The following is a 13,632-nucleotide window of genomic DNA, read 5'->3' as shown; positions in this document are numbered from 1 at the left end:
ACTGACTGAACCAGACAGTCCCTCCTCCAGACGAGCACAGCCACTGGTCCCAGACACCAACAGACAACTATCTTGTGGCTTTGTATGTTAGTCTGTTTTTCTTTTTTTTTTTTTTTCCTCTCTTTTTTCTTTCTACCCTCTTCTTTTTTTCCTTTGGAATCGGGATCATAGTTTCTGATTTGATTTTTGGTCAATTCTTATTATATATATATATATATATATATATATATATATGCATTTTTTTCAGGCATTTTTATTCTTTTTACACTTTTTATAAAGCTCCATCTTAATTTTCCTTCCTTTCTCTCTCTGGATTAAGCCTTATAGTTTCTTTGATTCTCTATTTGGTCTTTTTTTTTTCACCTCTTTCATTTTTCACTTTCTATGGGATCAGGTTCCCCACCTTTTCCTTTCTTCCAGAGTTACTTCAACGAACAAATCAAAGCACACTTGGTGGAAGGTCCAAACAATCCACACCACAAGTAAGGAGGAGCTTTGTAGAAGACTGACCAGTGGGCACAGCAGCCAAATACACAACACAAGAGTGCACTCAACACACTCCAAAAACACTTCCTGAAGTGCCTGGCCCTGGCCAGTGTATTATCCCTCTTTAATATAGTAGTAACTTGCAGATGGAAGACATAACAAGCTGTTAAAACACGTAAAAGCCAGAAATGTAGCCAAAATGTTGAAACAGGAGAATTCTCTTCAAAAGACAACCCAGGAAGAAATGACAGCCAGAGAATTGCTCTTAACAGATACAAACAATATATCTGAACAACAGTTTAAAGTAACAGTCATAAGACTAATAGCTGGGCTAGAAAAAAGCATCAAAGACAGCAGAGAATCTATTGCTGCAGACATCAAAAACGTAAGAAATAGTCACAATGAATTAAGAAATAACTGAGATGCAAAATAAACTAGATACAGTGACAGCGAAGATGGAAGAAGCAGAGGAGAGAAGAAGTGAAGGTAAAATTATGGAAAATGATTAAGCTGAAAAAAGAGGGAAAAGAAATTATGAGACCACAAGGGGAGAATTAGAGACTTAAGTGAGTCAATGAAATGAAATAACATCCATATAATAGGACTTCCAGAAGAAGAAGGAGAGAGAGAAAGGGGCAGAAGGTTTATTTGAACAAATTACACCTGAAAACTTCCCTAATCTGGGGAAGGAAACAGACATCCAAGTCTAGGAGTCACAGAGAACTCCCTTCAAAATCAACAAAAACAGATCAACACCATGACATATAGTGAAACTGGCAAAATACAAAGATAAAGAGAGAATATTGAAAGCAGCTAGGGACAAACAAGCATTAACCACCAAGGGTAGACACATAAGGGTAGTAGCAGACCTGTCCACTGAAACTAGGCAGGCCAGAAGGGAGTGGCAGGAAATAAATACTCAATGTGCTGAAGAGGAAAAATATGCAGCCAAGAATCCTTTATCCAGCAAGGCTGTCTTTCAGAATAGAAGAAGAGATAAAGGCTATTCCAGACAAACAAAAACTAAAGGTGTTCCTGACCACTAAACCAGCCCTGCAGGAGATCCTAAGAGGGACTCTGTGAGTGGAAAGCAGTAAAGATTACAAAAGACCAGAGGCATCACCACAAGCTTAAAACCTACAGATAACACAATGACACTAAATCCACAATGACACTAAATCCGTATCTTTGAATAATCACTCTAAATGTAAATGGATTAAATACTCCAATCAAAAGATACAGGGGTATCAGAATGGGTAAAAAAATAAGACCCATCTATATGCTACTTACAAAGACCCATCTTAAACCTGAGGACATCTGCAGGTTGAAAGTGAGGAAATCCATCTATCATGCTACTGGGCGTCAAAAGAAAGCCAGAGTAGCCATAGTTATATCAGACAAACTAGATTTTTTTTTTTAATTTTTTTTTCAACGTTTATTTATTTTTGGGACAGAGAGAGACAGAGCATGAACGGGGGAGGGGCAGAGAGAGAGGGAGACGCAGAATCGGAAGCAGGGTCCAGGCTCTGAGCCATCAGCCCAGAGCCTGACGCGGGGCTCGAACTCCCGGACCGCGAGATCGTGACCTGGCTGAAGTCGGACGCTTAACCGACTGCACCACCCAGGCGCCCCAGACAAACTAGATTTTAAAACAAAGTCTGTAACAAGAGATGAAGAAGGGCATTATATCAAAAGTAAGAGGTCTATCCATCAAGAAGAGCTAACAATTATAAATGTTTATGTCCCCAATGCTGAAGTACCCAAATAATATAAATCAATTAATCACAAACATAAATAAATTTATACACAATAACATGATTGTAGGGGACTTTAATACTCCACTTACAACAATAGACAGATCATCTAGGCAGAAAATCAATAAGGAAACAACGGCTTTGAATGACACATTGTGTTGCATCCACACAACTCCTGAAACAGAATGCTATGGGCACCAGTGATAGTCACAACAAAGTTTATTGCAATGAGAGGCAAGGCCAAACGATCAGGACTGACACTCTAGACCAGAGTGCATCTCTAACAGCAGGGGTACAGAGTTTTTATAGCTGACCACATAGACCACATCCCGTCTTATCATCACCTGGGAACAAAACAAAGAAATAGTTCCCAGATGGGGATGCAAACAGTTCAGACATGCCCTTGCCCCAATCCAATCAAACACTAATCCAATTTTCCTTGAACTTTTGTTCCCTTGATTGATAGGACAAGGCTGTTATCTCTTAATCTACAGTGTTAAAACAAAGCTGTTATTTCTTAAGGCTACAGGTTAGCCCTACACTACAATTTAACCCTTACAATTGGAACAGATGGACTTAACAGATACATTCAGAACTTTTCCTCCCAAAGCAGCAGAATACACATTCTTCTCGAGTACACATGAAACATTTTCCAAAATAGATCACATACAGGGTCACCAAACAGCCCTCAACAAATATAAAATGACTGAGATCATACATACCATGCATATTTTTAGATCATAACACTAGGAAACTTGAAATCAACCACAAGGAAAAATTTGGAAAGTCCCCCAAATACATGGAGGTTAAAGAACATCCTACTAAAGAATGAACGGGCCAACCAGGAAATTAAAGAAATTAAAAAATATATGAAAGCAAATGAAAATGAAAAAATGACCGTCCAAACCCTTTGGGATGCAGCAAAAGCAGTTGTAGGAGGAAAATATATTGCAATTCAGGCCTATCTCAAAAATCAAGAAAAGTCCCAAATACACAATCTAAACTCACACCTAAAGGAACTAGAAAGGCCGTGGCAAAGAAAGCCCAAAGCCCGCAGAAGAAAAGAAATAACAAAGATTAGAGCAGAAATAAAAAATATAGAATCCAGTAACACAGAACAGATCAATGAATATAGAACAGATCAATGAATAGCCAGATTAATCAAAAAGAAAAGAGAGGACCCAAATAGATAAAATCACAAATGAAAGAGGACAGATCATAACCAACACCACAGAAATACAAACAATTATTAGAGAATACTATGAAAAATTATATGCCAACGAACTGGACAATCTGGAAGAAATGGACAAATTCCTAGACACTTACACACTACCAAAACTCAAACAGGAACAAACAGAAAATTTAAACAGACCCATAATCGGCAACAAAATTGAATCAGTTATCAAAATATCTCCCAAAAACATGAGTACTGGTCAGATGGCTTCCCAGGGGAATTCTACCAGCCATTTAAAGCAAAGTTAATACCTATTCTTCTCAACCTATTCCAAAAAACAGAAATGGAAGGGAAGCTTCCAGACTCAATTCTATGAAGCCAGCATTACCTTGATTCCCACACCAGACAAGGACCCGACTGAAAAGGAGAATTACAGGCCAATATACCTGATGAACATGGATGCAAAAATTCTCAACAAAATACTAGCAAATCGAATTCAACAGTATATTAAAAGAATTATTCACCATGATCAAGTGGGATTCACTCCTGGACTGCAGGGCTGGTTCAATATTTGCAAATCAAACATGATATATCACATTAATAGAAGAAAGGATAAGAACCATATGATCCTAGCAATAGATGCAGAAAAAGCATTTGACAAAATACAGCATCCTTTCTTAATAAAAACCCTCAAGAAAGTTGGGATAGAGGGAACATACCTTAATGTCATAAAATCCATATGTGAAAGGCCCACAGCTAATATCCTCAATGGGAAAAAACTAAGAGCTTTCCCACTGAATTAGGAACACGACAGAGATGTCCATTCTCACCACTGTTGTTTAACGAGTGTTAGAAGTCCTAGCCTCAGCAAATAAGACAACAAAATGAAATAAAAGGCATCCAAATTGGCAAAGAACTCAAACTTTTAGTTCTCACAGATGGCATGATACTCTACATGGAAAACCCAAAAGACTCCACCAAAAAATTGCTAAAGCTGATACATGAATTCATCAAAGTTGCAGGATATAAAATCAATGTACAGACATCAGTCACATTTCTATACACCAATAATGAAGCAACACAAAGAGATCAAGGTATCAATCCCAAGGTATCAAGGTATCAATCCCATTTACAACTGCATCAAGAACGATAAAATACCTAGGAATAAACTTAACCAAAGATCTGTGTGCTGAAAATTTCACTATAGAAAGCTTATGAAAGCAACTGAAGAAGACACAAAGAAATAGAAAAACATTCCATGTGCATGGATTGGCAGAACAAATATTGTTAAACTGTTGATACTACCCAAAGAAATCTACACATTCAAATGCAATCCCAATCAAAATAGCACCGGCATTCTTCACAGAGCTAGAACAAAAAATCCTAAAATTTGTATGGAACCACAAAAGACCACGAATAGCCAAAGTAATGTTGAAAAAGAAAACCAAATCGGAGGCATCACAATCCCAGACTTTAGCCCCTTCAAGACAGTCTGGTACTGGCACAAACACAGACACATAGAGCAATGAAATAGAATAGAGAACTCAGAAATGGACCCACAAATACATAGCCAACTAATCTTCGACAAAGCAGAAAAGAGTATCCAATAGAAAAAAAGAGTCTCTTTAGCAAACGGTGCTGGGAGAACTGGACAGCAACATGCAGAAGAATGACTCTGGACCACTTTTTTACACTATACACAACAGTAAATGCAAAATGGATGAAAGACTTAAATGTGAGACAGGAAATCATCAAAATCCTAGAGAAGAAAACAGGCAGCAACCTCTTTGATCTCGGCTGCAACTTCTTACTTGACATGTCTCTGAAGGCAAGGGAAATAAAAGCAAAAATGAACTATTGGGACCTCATCAAGATAAAAAGCTGCACAGCAAAGGAAATAATCAACAAAACTAAAAGACAACCGATGGAATGGGAGGAGATACTCGCAAATGACATATCATATAAAGTGTTAGTATCAAAAATCTATAAAGAACCTACCAAACTCAACACCTAAAAAACACATAATCCAGTTAAGAAATGGGAAGATATGAATACACACTTTTCCAAAAAAGACATCCAGATGGCCAACAGACACATGAAAAGGTGCTCAACATCACTAATCATCAGGGAAATACAAATCAAAACTACACTGAGGTATCACCTCACATGGGTAAGAGTGGCCTAAATTAACAGCTCAGGAAACAAGAGATGTTGGTGAGGATGTGGAGAAAAGGGAACCCTCTTGCACTGTTGGTGGGAATGCAAACTGGTGCAGCCACTCTAGAAAACGGTGTGGAGGTTACTCAAAAAATTAAAAATAGAACTAACCTACAACCCAGCAATTGCGCTATTTATCCAAAGGATACAGGAGTGCTGATTCAAAGGGGCACGTGCAACCCAATGTTTACAGCAGCACTAGCAACAATAGCCAAATTATGGAAAGGGCCCAAGTGTTCATCAACTGATGAATGGATAAAGATGTGGTATATATGTATACAATGGAATAATGAAAAGAATGAAATGAAGACTTCAGCAATGAAAAGAATGAAGTCTTGCCATTTGTAATGACATGGATAGAGCCAGAACATATTATGCTAAGTGAAATAAGTCAGTCAGAGAAAGACAGGTATCTATGATTTCTCTCAAATGTGGAATTTGAGAAACTTAACAGATAAGCATAGAGGAAGGGAAGGGAAGGAAAAATAATATATATAGAGAGAGGCAAACCATAAGAGACTCTTAAATACAGAGAACAAACTGAGGGTTGATGGGGCTAGGTAGGGGATGGAGGGTGGGGGAAATGGGTAATGGGCATTGAGGAGGGCACTTGCTGGAATGAGCACTGGGTGTTGTATGTAAATGATGAATCATGGGAATCTACTCCTGAAGTGAAGACTACACTGTATGTTAGCTAACTTGAGGGGAAAAAAAAAAAAAATTCTACGTTAACTATATTTCAAGAAAAATAAAGTAAAATTTTTTTTAAATTAATTTTATGTGTAGACATTATATAATAACCTCAAAACTGGAAAGGAATTAAATATCCACATTTTTGTCCCTATTTGACCATAGGAAATGGTTGAATAAGTTACAGTATATTTTAAAAAGTAGTTTACAGAACAGTATTTATAATTCCATTTTGTAAAACAAAAAAGTCTGAGAATTATATAAGAAACAATAACAACGGTTATCTCCATACGATGTGATATTATAGTTCATTTTTATGTTGTTATTTTTACAATTCAGTGTTTTCAGCATTATTGTGGTAAGTATATACTACCTTCAAAATCAGAAAAAATAAATTTTCATTTTTAAATTATAATTACATATAAATTCTGTCATGAGACAGCCAAGTGTCAAAGGGCTGACATCATTCAGCAAGCATTCATATCATTACTCTACATGATTCTCTACTTCAGGTCTGTAAAATCCAATATAACATTAGACAATCTGAGGAAAGGACAAAAGACTGTCCTCTTGTCAGTTCATACAGCATGGACAAGTTGGAAAGGTAGGAGACAACCTGAGGCTGTTTCAAAATATCCTTCTTTTGTTTATCTTCCATTCTTTCTTTACTTTTTCCCCCACTCTCTGTCAAAGAGTCAAGTAGTAGATTAAATATGTAGTAGACATTTTAGATAGGGATTGTATATAACCATAGTCATTCATTTTGCTTATCATTAATTGTTAGGTGGTGGTCTCTAATCTTGTCAGCTAACATAGTTCTTAAGTGATTCTGAGAATTACTTGGTTATTATACTGGGGGCCAACAACAGTAACACATGTCAAAGAATATGTTGGACACAGGAACACTGTCAACCACAAATACAAATGAAATGAGTTCAGGGTTATCTTGAGTGATCTTTGGAAGAGAATGCTACATCTCTTCCTGGGCAAACTTTACCAAATGAAAATATAGAGAAGTATAAATTAAAACTGCACATATTAAAAGGAATTACTATATATATGTATTCACATGGAAATATATTATTAAAAGTAATGGACAAGATAAATAAAAATGTGTATAGTATTATCATTATTTTAGAAAATATTAAAACCATATAATCTTATATGCATGTGTGTTAGTGTTTGTCAATGAACAGAAAAAAATCTTAAAGGGTATATACGTCACACTGTTAACAATAGTTATACCTGAGGTAGGAGGGAACTCTGACACTTTTCCTTTGTATGATTTACAACAGGCATCGACATTTTTAAAACTGCAAACATTAAATGGGTAAAGCACCTGGCATGGAGTAAGCGGCCAATGAGTGTCAGATTCTTTTGTAAATATTTAATTAACAAACATAAATTTTTACTAAAATAAAAATTCTTACTAGCTCAGTACCACGTACATGAAGGTTTTAGAAAAATCATTTCAGTGTAAGTTGATGATGCTGGTAATATTAGCTGAAACTCTAGAAAAATCTGAAAACTTTAAGAAAATCTGATTTTTAACAAAATTATTCCCTCCAAAATTTATTGTGCTTCTTATGAACTAAAAACAGGACGACCCAGTATTATCTCTGGTTTGCAGTTAGCCTACTGTGTAAACTTCACAGATAAGGAGTCAAAACCACCTTACATGGAGTCAAAATCATCTGCTACAACCATAAGAAAAATTAATATGAATATTTTGGTACATTTACTTCTCTGTAAATAAATGTCCGTTTTTATGTTCAACTGGCACCACACTGCTTTTTTTTTTTCATTTAATACTGTATTATAAAGATATATACTTTCCTCAAATACTTTGAAAATAATTTTTAATGACTACCTAATAGCCAATTATAGGGATAGATATATCATAATTTATTTAAGCTTTGCCTGTTACAAGGTAAGTTGCTTTCAAATTTTCACTATTATAATGAAACTGTAACAATTATCTTTTATAGGATATCACTCTGCTTAGAATTATCAGTTTATAAAGTTTATCCAATTTTTTCTAATGCGGTGTTTCTCTTACTGATTTATGGCACTCCCCATCTTACACTAAGCTATTAACATTTACTAGTTTGTTTGTTTGTTTCCAGGCTGCTGTGGCAACCAAAATATTATTTTACTTATTACTTATATTTTTATATTAGAATATTGCACTTTTATTTTTGTTTTTTATTGCTCTAAATGAATTCTGGAATAGTTTTACAATGATGTTCCCCACTCTCCCCAAAAGAAATCTCATGTAATTTTGATTTAACATAGGGTTCATAGTGTTTAATTACAGAAAGAGCTCTTACCAGTTCATAAAGTTTTTTCATTTTACAATTCTCAACTCTATTTATGACATATATGTTGCAGATATTTTTATCAGTTTGTCATTTTTCTTTTAACTTTATTGTGGTGTTTGCAATTTTTAAAAATTCAAATATATAAATATAAACATACTTTCCTTTTCAGTACTTGGTGTTTCTGTTTTACAAAGGACGAGTCCACACCAAGTTTATATGAAATACTTGCCTATATTTTCTTCTAGAACATTTATGGTTTCATTTTTTAAATATAAAGTTTTTAAAATACCTAGAATTCTGTGTGAGGGAGAGGTCAATTTTTAAAAATAAATGGCTTATCCATTACTTGAATAAACTATTGAATACTCCATGCTTTTCCAACTATTATGAAATGTTACCTTCATCACTAATTACATATGTTTGATTCTGTTTCTCATCTATTCCATTTCATTTAATTCAGGCACCAATAAGCTATACCACTTAAATTATTGTACCTTTAAAATAAATTTGAATATCAATGTGAGAAGGTATCTTCTCTCAGTAATGTCTTTTAGGGGTGCCTAGGTGGCTCAGTCAGTTAAGCGTCCAACTCTTGATTTCAGTTCCGATCATGATCTCATGGTTCGTGAAACTGAGCACCCACACTGGGCTCCGTGCTGACTGTGGAGCCTGCCTGGGATTCTCTCTCTCTCTCTCTCTCTCTCTCTCTCTCTCTCTCTCTCTCGCTTTACTCCTCTCCTACTTGCACTCTCTCTCTCAAAATAAATACATTTTTAAAAATGTCTTTCAGACATCCTCCCACATTTATACTTCTAGGTATCCCCCCAAACCCCCCCCCCCCAAAATGCCAAAACATATGTAATAGTATGCTGATGGAATAAAGAAAGAACAAAGAAGAATCTCTTATTATAGACAGGCTTTCCAACTTCTAGTAGGACATATGCATGAGAATTAAACAGATTTGTTTGAAACTTACTCCAGTTGCCACTCGAATACTTGCTGATGGGGGTCGTATTCCAGAAGGAGGTCTTCCAGTCAACCCCATTCCACCTCGTGAAACAGGGCGAGCTGAAGGTTTGTGATTACTGGCCATCGTTTGTTTACTTTCACCACTATCTGGAAACAAGTAACAGTTCAATTCTCCTTTAATGTCTCCTATAGCAACACACTGGAGATCCACATAGCTTCCCTTCAAACATTTAATCCACAATGACTTCTCTTGCAAATTGTCATTCCAGGTACTACTACAAGGCTAAACCGGCTTCATTTTGTTCAAATATGAAAGTAATGTTCAATTTAGAGTGGAACTATGAAATCATTTATCATATGCCTTTCTCATTTCCCTATTTTTTACCAAAATGTAAGCCTCTCTAATTACCTATCTCTCTTGAGCTCTTCCCATACTCTACTAAAATTTCTCTTTTCTGACATATCCAGCACGTTTCTTCCCTCCCTATTTTTTCCCCCCCACAGGGAAAAATGATGATTCACTCCTTTATATTCTAAACCCTGTTATCAGATCTTTCATTTTACTCTTTGCCTTAATAGAATCCCAACTTGCCACAAAACACTTTCAGTGAAGGCTGTTTTAGTTTCTCAATCCACAATTCCAAAGCAAAGGAGTACACAGCATTCCCGTTGCTCCCCAGTGTCACTTTTAAAACATTAATCTTCCAAATCTTCCTTTGAGGACCAAGGAATGCAACCTTACTGCCTTGGATCTTTCCTGGTTCCTTTTATCTTAGGGACCTCCTGATTTCTCCCCCCATCTTTACTGAAGTCTTTTATACCTAGTTCAAGTCTCTCTACTCCAGTCCCACCAATGTCCTGGATGACTTCCATAGGGATACTGGCTTCAATATCTAACATTCTAGGTCACAGTTCCCCTGACCTAAATTTTAGTAACCATCTCAACTCCATTTCACTCATCCATAGCTATGGCTAGACCTGGAGCTTGTCATCATCTGGAATTGTTTCATCTCAATACCAATTGAAATATTTCATTGGTACTCTTTATACCCATTTTATCTTTATTCTCACTCTATCTCCCTTTAAACCCGCTCCTCAATTCACTCATCCTCTCCCAGTTTACCAGCCCCCTCCTTTACTCATCAGAATATATTATTCAAAGTTTTGGCTGATGATTTAGAATAGCACTTTTCAGATTATGGGTCATGACTTGTCAGTGGGTTGTGAAAACAAGTTGGTAGGTTTTGCCCAATATGCTTTAAACATGAAGTAAAAAATGTAAGAAGGGTGACTGAGTGGCTCAGTCAGTTAAGCATCTGACTCTAGATTTCAGCTCAGATCATGATCTCATGGTTTGTGAGTTCCAGCCCTGTGTCAGGCTCTATACTAACAGTTTGGAGCCTACTTGGGATTCTCTCTCCCTCTCTGCCCCTCCTCCACTCACTCTCTCTCGCAAAAATAAACATTAAAAAAAATGTAAGAGGGGCACCTGAGTGGCTCAGTTGGTTAAGCGTCTGACTTCAGCTCAGGTCATGATCTCACAGTTCGTGAGTTCGAGCCCCACGTCAGGCTCTGTGCTGACAGCTCAGAGCCTGGAGCCTGCTTCGGATTCTGTCTCCCTCTCTTTGTTGCCCCACCCCTGCTTGCTCTCTGTCTCTCAAAACTGAATAAACATCACACAAAAAAATTTTTTTTTAAATGTAAGAGTTCACTGCATATAGAAAGGGTATTGTTTCATTACATTTTTGTTTCAGTTATATTTATGTAAATTTACACATTAGCGAAAAAAATACTTCATTGCTAAAAAATGCTAACCCTCATCTTCATCTAAGCTTTCAGCAAGTCCTAATCACTAATCACAGATGACTATTACAAACATAGTAACAATGCATAGTCTGACATATCTCCAGAATTACCAAAATGTGACAGACATGAAGCGAGCAAATGCTGTTGGGAACATGGCACTTATACACTCGCTTGACACAGGTTTGCCACAAACCTTCAATGTGTAAAAAGCGCATTATTGGAGAAGCTCAAGAAAATGAAGTACGGCTGTTGTCCATGTAAAATTTAAGTCTATTATTCTAGCTTTCCTGACAACTTTAAGAAAATGTACAACATATAGAATTTCCAGGGACGCCTGGGTGGCTCAGTCTGTTAAGCCTCCAACTTCAGCTCAGGTCATGATCCCTGGGTTTGTGAGTTTGAGCCCCCATCCGGCTCTGTGGAACAGCTCAGAGCCTGGAGCCTGCTTCAGATTCTGCGTCTCCCTCTCTCTCTACCCCTTTCCCGCTCACACTCTGTGTCTCTGTCAAAAGTAAATAAACATTTAAAAATTAAAAAAAAAAAAAAAGAATTTCCACCTGACTGTCTCTACCACTGCTTTACTATCTTGGAGAAAGCCTAGCATTAGATCAGTTCCAGGAGATAAAATAAAAAGAACGGTCACTCCTAACAGGCCACTAACTCCTCCGTTATTCACGCAAATCAGAGACGGAGCCTAGCCTTTGGTTCCAGAAAAATGAGAGACACAAACTTTAGCTCTGACAGTTATCCCCACTGGATGTGGGTCCTCATCTGTAAGACCCATGCGTGGCAATGGGCTGTGGCCTGAAGACCTGTTGTGAAGATTAAAGATGCTATATAAAAACATCGGCTTGCTAATTATTACTACCAGGATCCTCCCTAAACCAGCCATTTTAACATATACCAACAACTAGCAAGTTGCTAATAAAAGACACAAATCTATTGCTTCGAGTGAAATCCCTCAGCCCACGGTGAATTTTCTCTTTGAGGCTCTTGGATCCTTCCCTCCGGTCTCGCCTCGGCAGGTTTCCTCAGGGGACTGACTGAGGTGATCTCTCCACACGCTCTGCCGGCCTGGAGTCCGACTTCCCAGGCCTGGCGACAGGCTGAGAGAACCGCCTAAGAGCCGAAAAGTGTGTATTTGTTTTTGTTTGGAGCGGATCAGCTTCTCCAAGGTAAGAAAAGCGGCTCCGGAGGGACTGAGAGAGGGATAGATGGGACCTGGGATTTCTCACCTCCCTGGGAGTGTCAGGAGGAAAGCTGTAGCGGTGACGGGCGCTCGAACCTGTTTCCGAGGCCGCCACCCCCGGCGGAGCCCACCAGTCTTCCAGGGCACCGTTAGCTCACTTCGCCACTGCAAGCTGCCCTCGCGCAGCTTTCCTGGGTCCTCAGAACTAACCACTAGCGGCTACGCGCGGCTACGTATCCCGGCAACGGGGGCGGGACGAAGAGAGGACCCGCCTCCTGATTGGCCAATCTTCGGCTTCTGTCCCTGGTAACACCAAACAGAACGAGAATAACCTGTTCTCGCGAGATTGGAGATCTAATTTTTGTTGTCGGAGTATCTCCAGTCTTTTTCTGAAACAAACAGAAAACGGCGACTTGAGTAGGAAAGTACGTTTTGTCTGAAAACCTTAGTATTTATAATCAAAGTCACCTTTCTGATTGTGTGCCTGACCTGCATTTACTCCTAGCGAGTTTTATTATATCGCTATGTCACCTCGTATGTGACATGATATGTGTTATCGTGTAATAGACTTTAATAAGCGTTATACTATCTTTTTACTTCTAATTAGAGGTAGTTATCCTTCCTGTTAGGTCTGCGCAATGTACAGATTACATTAAGTATAGATGTGTTTCTGGTGACATCTATTCCTCGTTTCAGTGGAAACTTCCTATCTTTAAACTTCCTTTCAAAGTTATTTTGATCCAAGTTTGTGAAGGATGAATTAAATGGACAGTGGTCTTAAAAATAACTATTTTAGAATCAATGTGTAAAGAAACACCATGTAGGGGTGCCTGGGTGGCTCAGTCGGTTGGGCATCCGACTTTGGCTCGGGTCACGATCCCATGGCTTGTGAGTTCGAGCCCCAGGTCGGGCTCTGTGCTGATAGCTCGGAGCCTGGAGCCTCCTTTGGATTCTGTGTCTCATTCTCTGTCTGCCCCTCCCCTGCTTCTGCTCTGTCTCTCTATGTCTCTCAAAAATAAAAGTAAA

At 37.9% G+C, this 13,632-nt stretch overlaps 1 protein-coding gene across 1 annotated transcript in view; it reads right to left on the bottom strand.

Annotated features, from left to right (window-relative positions):
• Positions 1-12,817, bottom strand: part of IFT74 (intraflagellar transport 74) — a 90,651-nt gene extending 77,834 nt beyond the window's left edge. Inside the window, exons 1-2 of the mRNA XM_030293713.2 lie at positions 12,653-12,817; positions 9,619-9,758 (exon numbers count right to left, since the gene is read on the bottom strand). Of these exons, the coding sequence (XP_030149573.1) occupies positions 9,619-9,735 (117 nt within the window). The 5' untranslated portion in view covers positions 9,736-9,758; positions 12,653-12,817. The remainder of the gene's footprint in view (positions 1-9,618; positions 9,759-12,652) is intronic.
• Between the last annotated feature and the right edge of the window lie 815 nt (positions 12,818-13,632).

This window comes from Lynx canadensis, chromosome D4 (assembly GCF_007474595.2).
Source record: "Lynx canadensis isolate LIC74 chromosome D4, mLynCan4.pri.v2, whole genome shotgun sequence".
Taxonomy (NCBI): domain Eukaryota; kingdom Metazoa; phylum Chordata; class Mammalia; order Carnivora; family Felidae; genus Lynx; species Lynx canadensis.
Note: the sequence above shows the minus strand (reverse complement) of the source record. Positions and strands in the feature narration are given on the sequence as shown.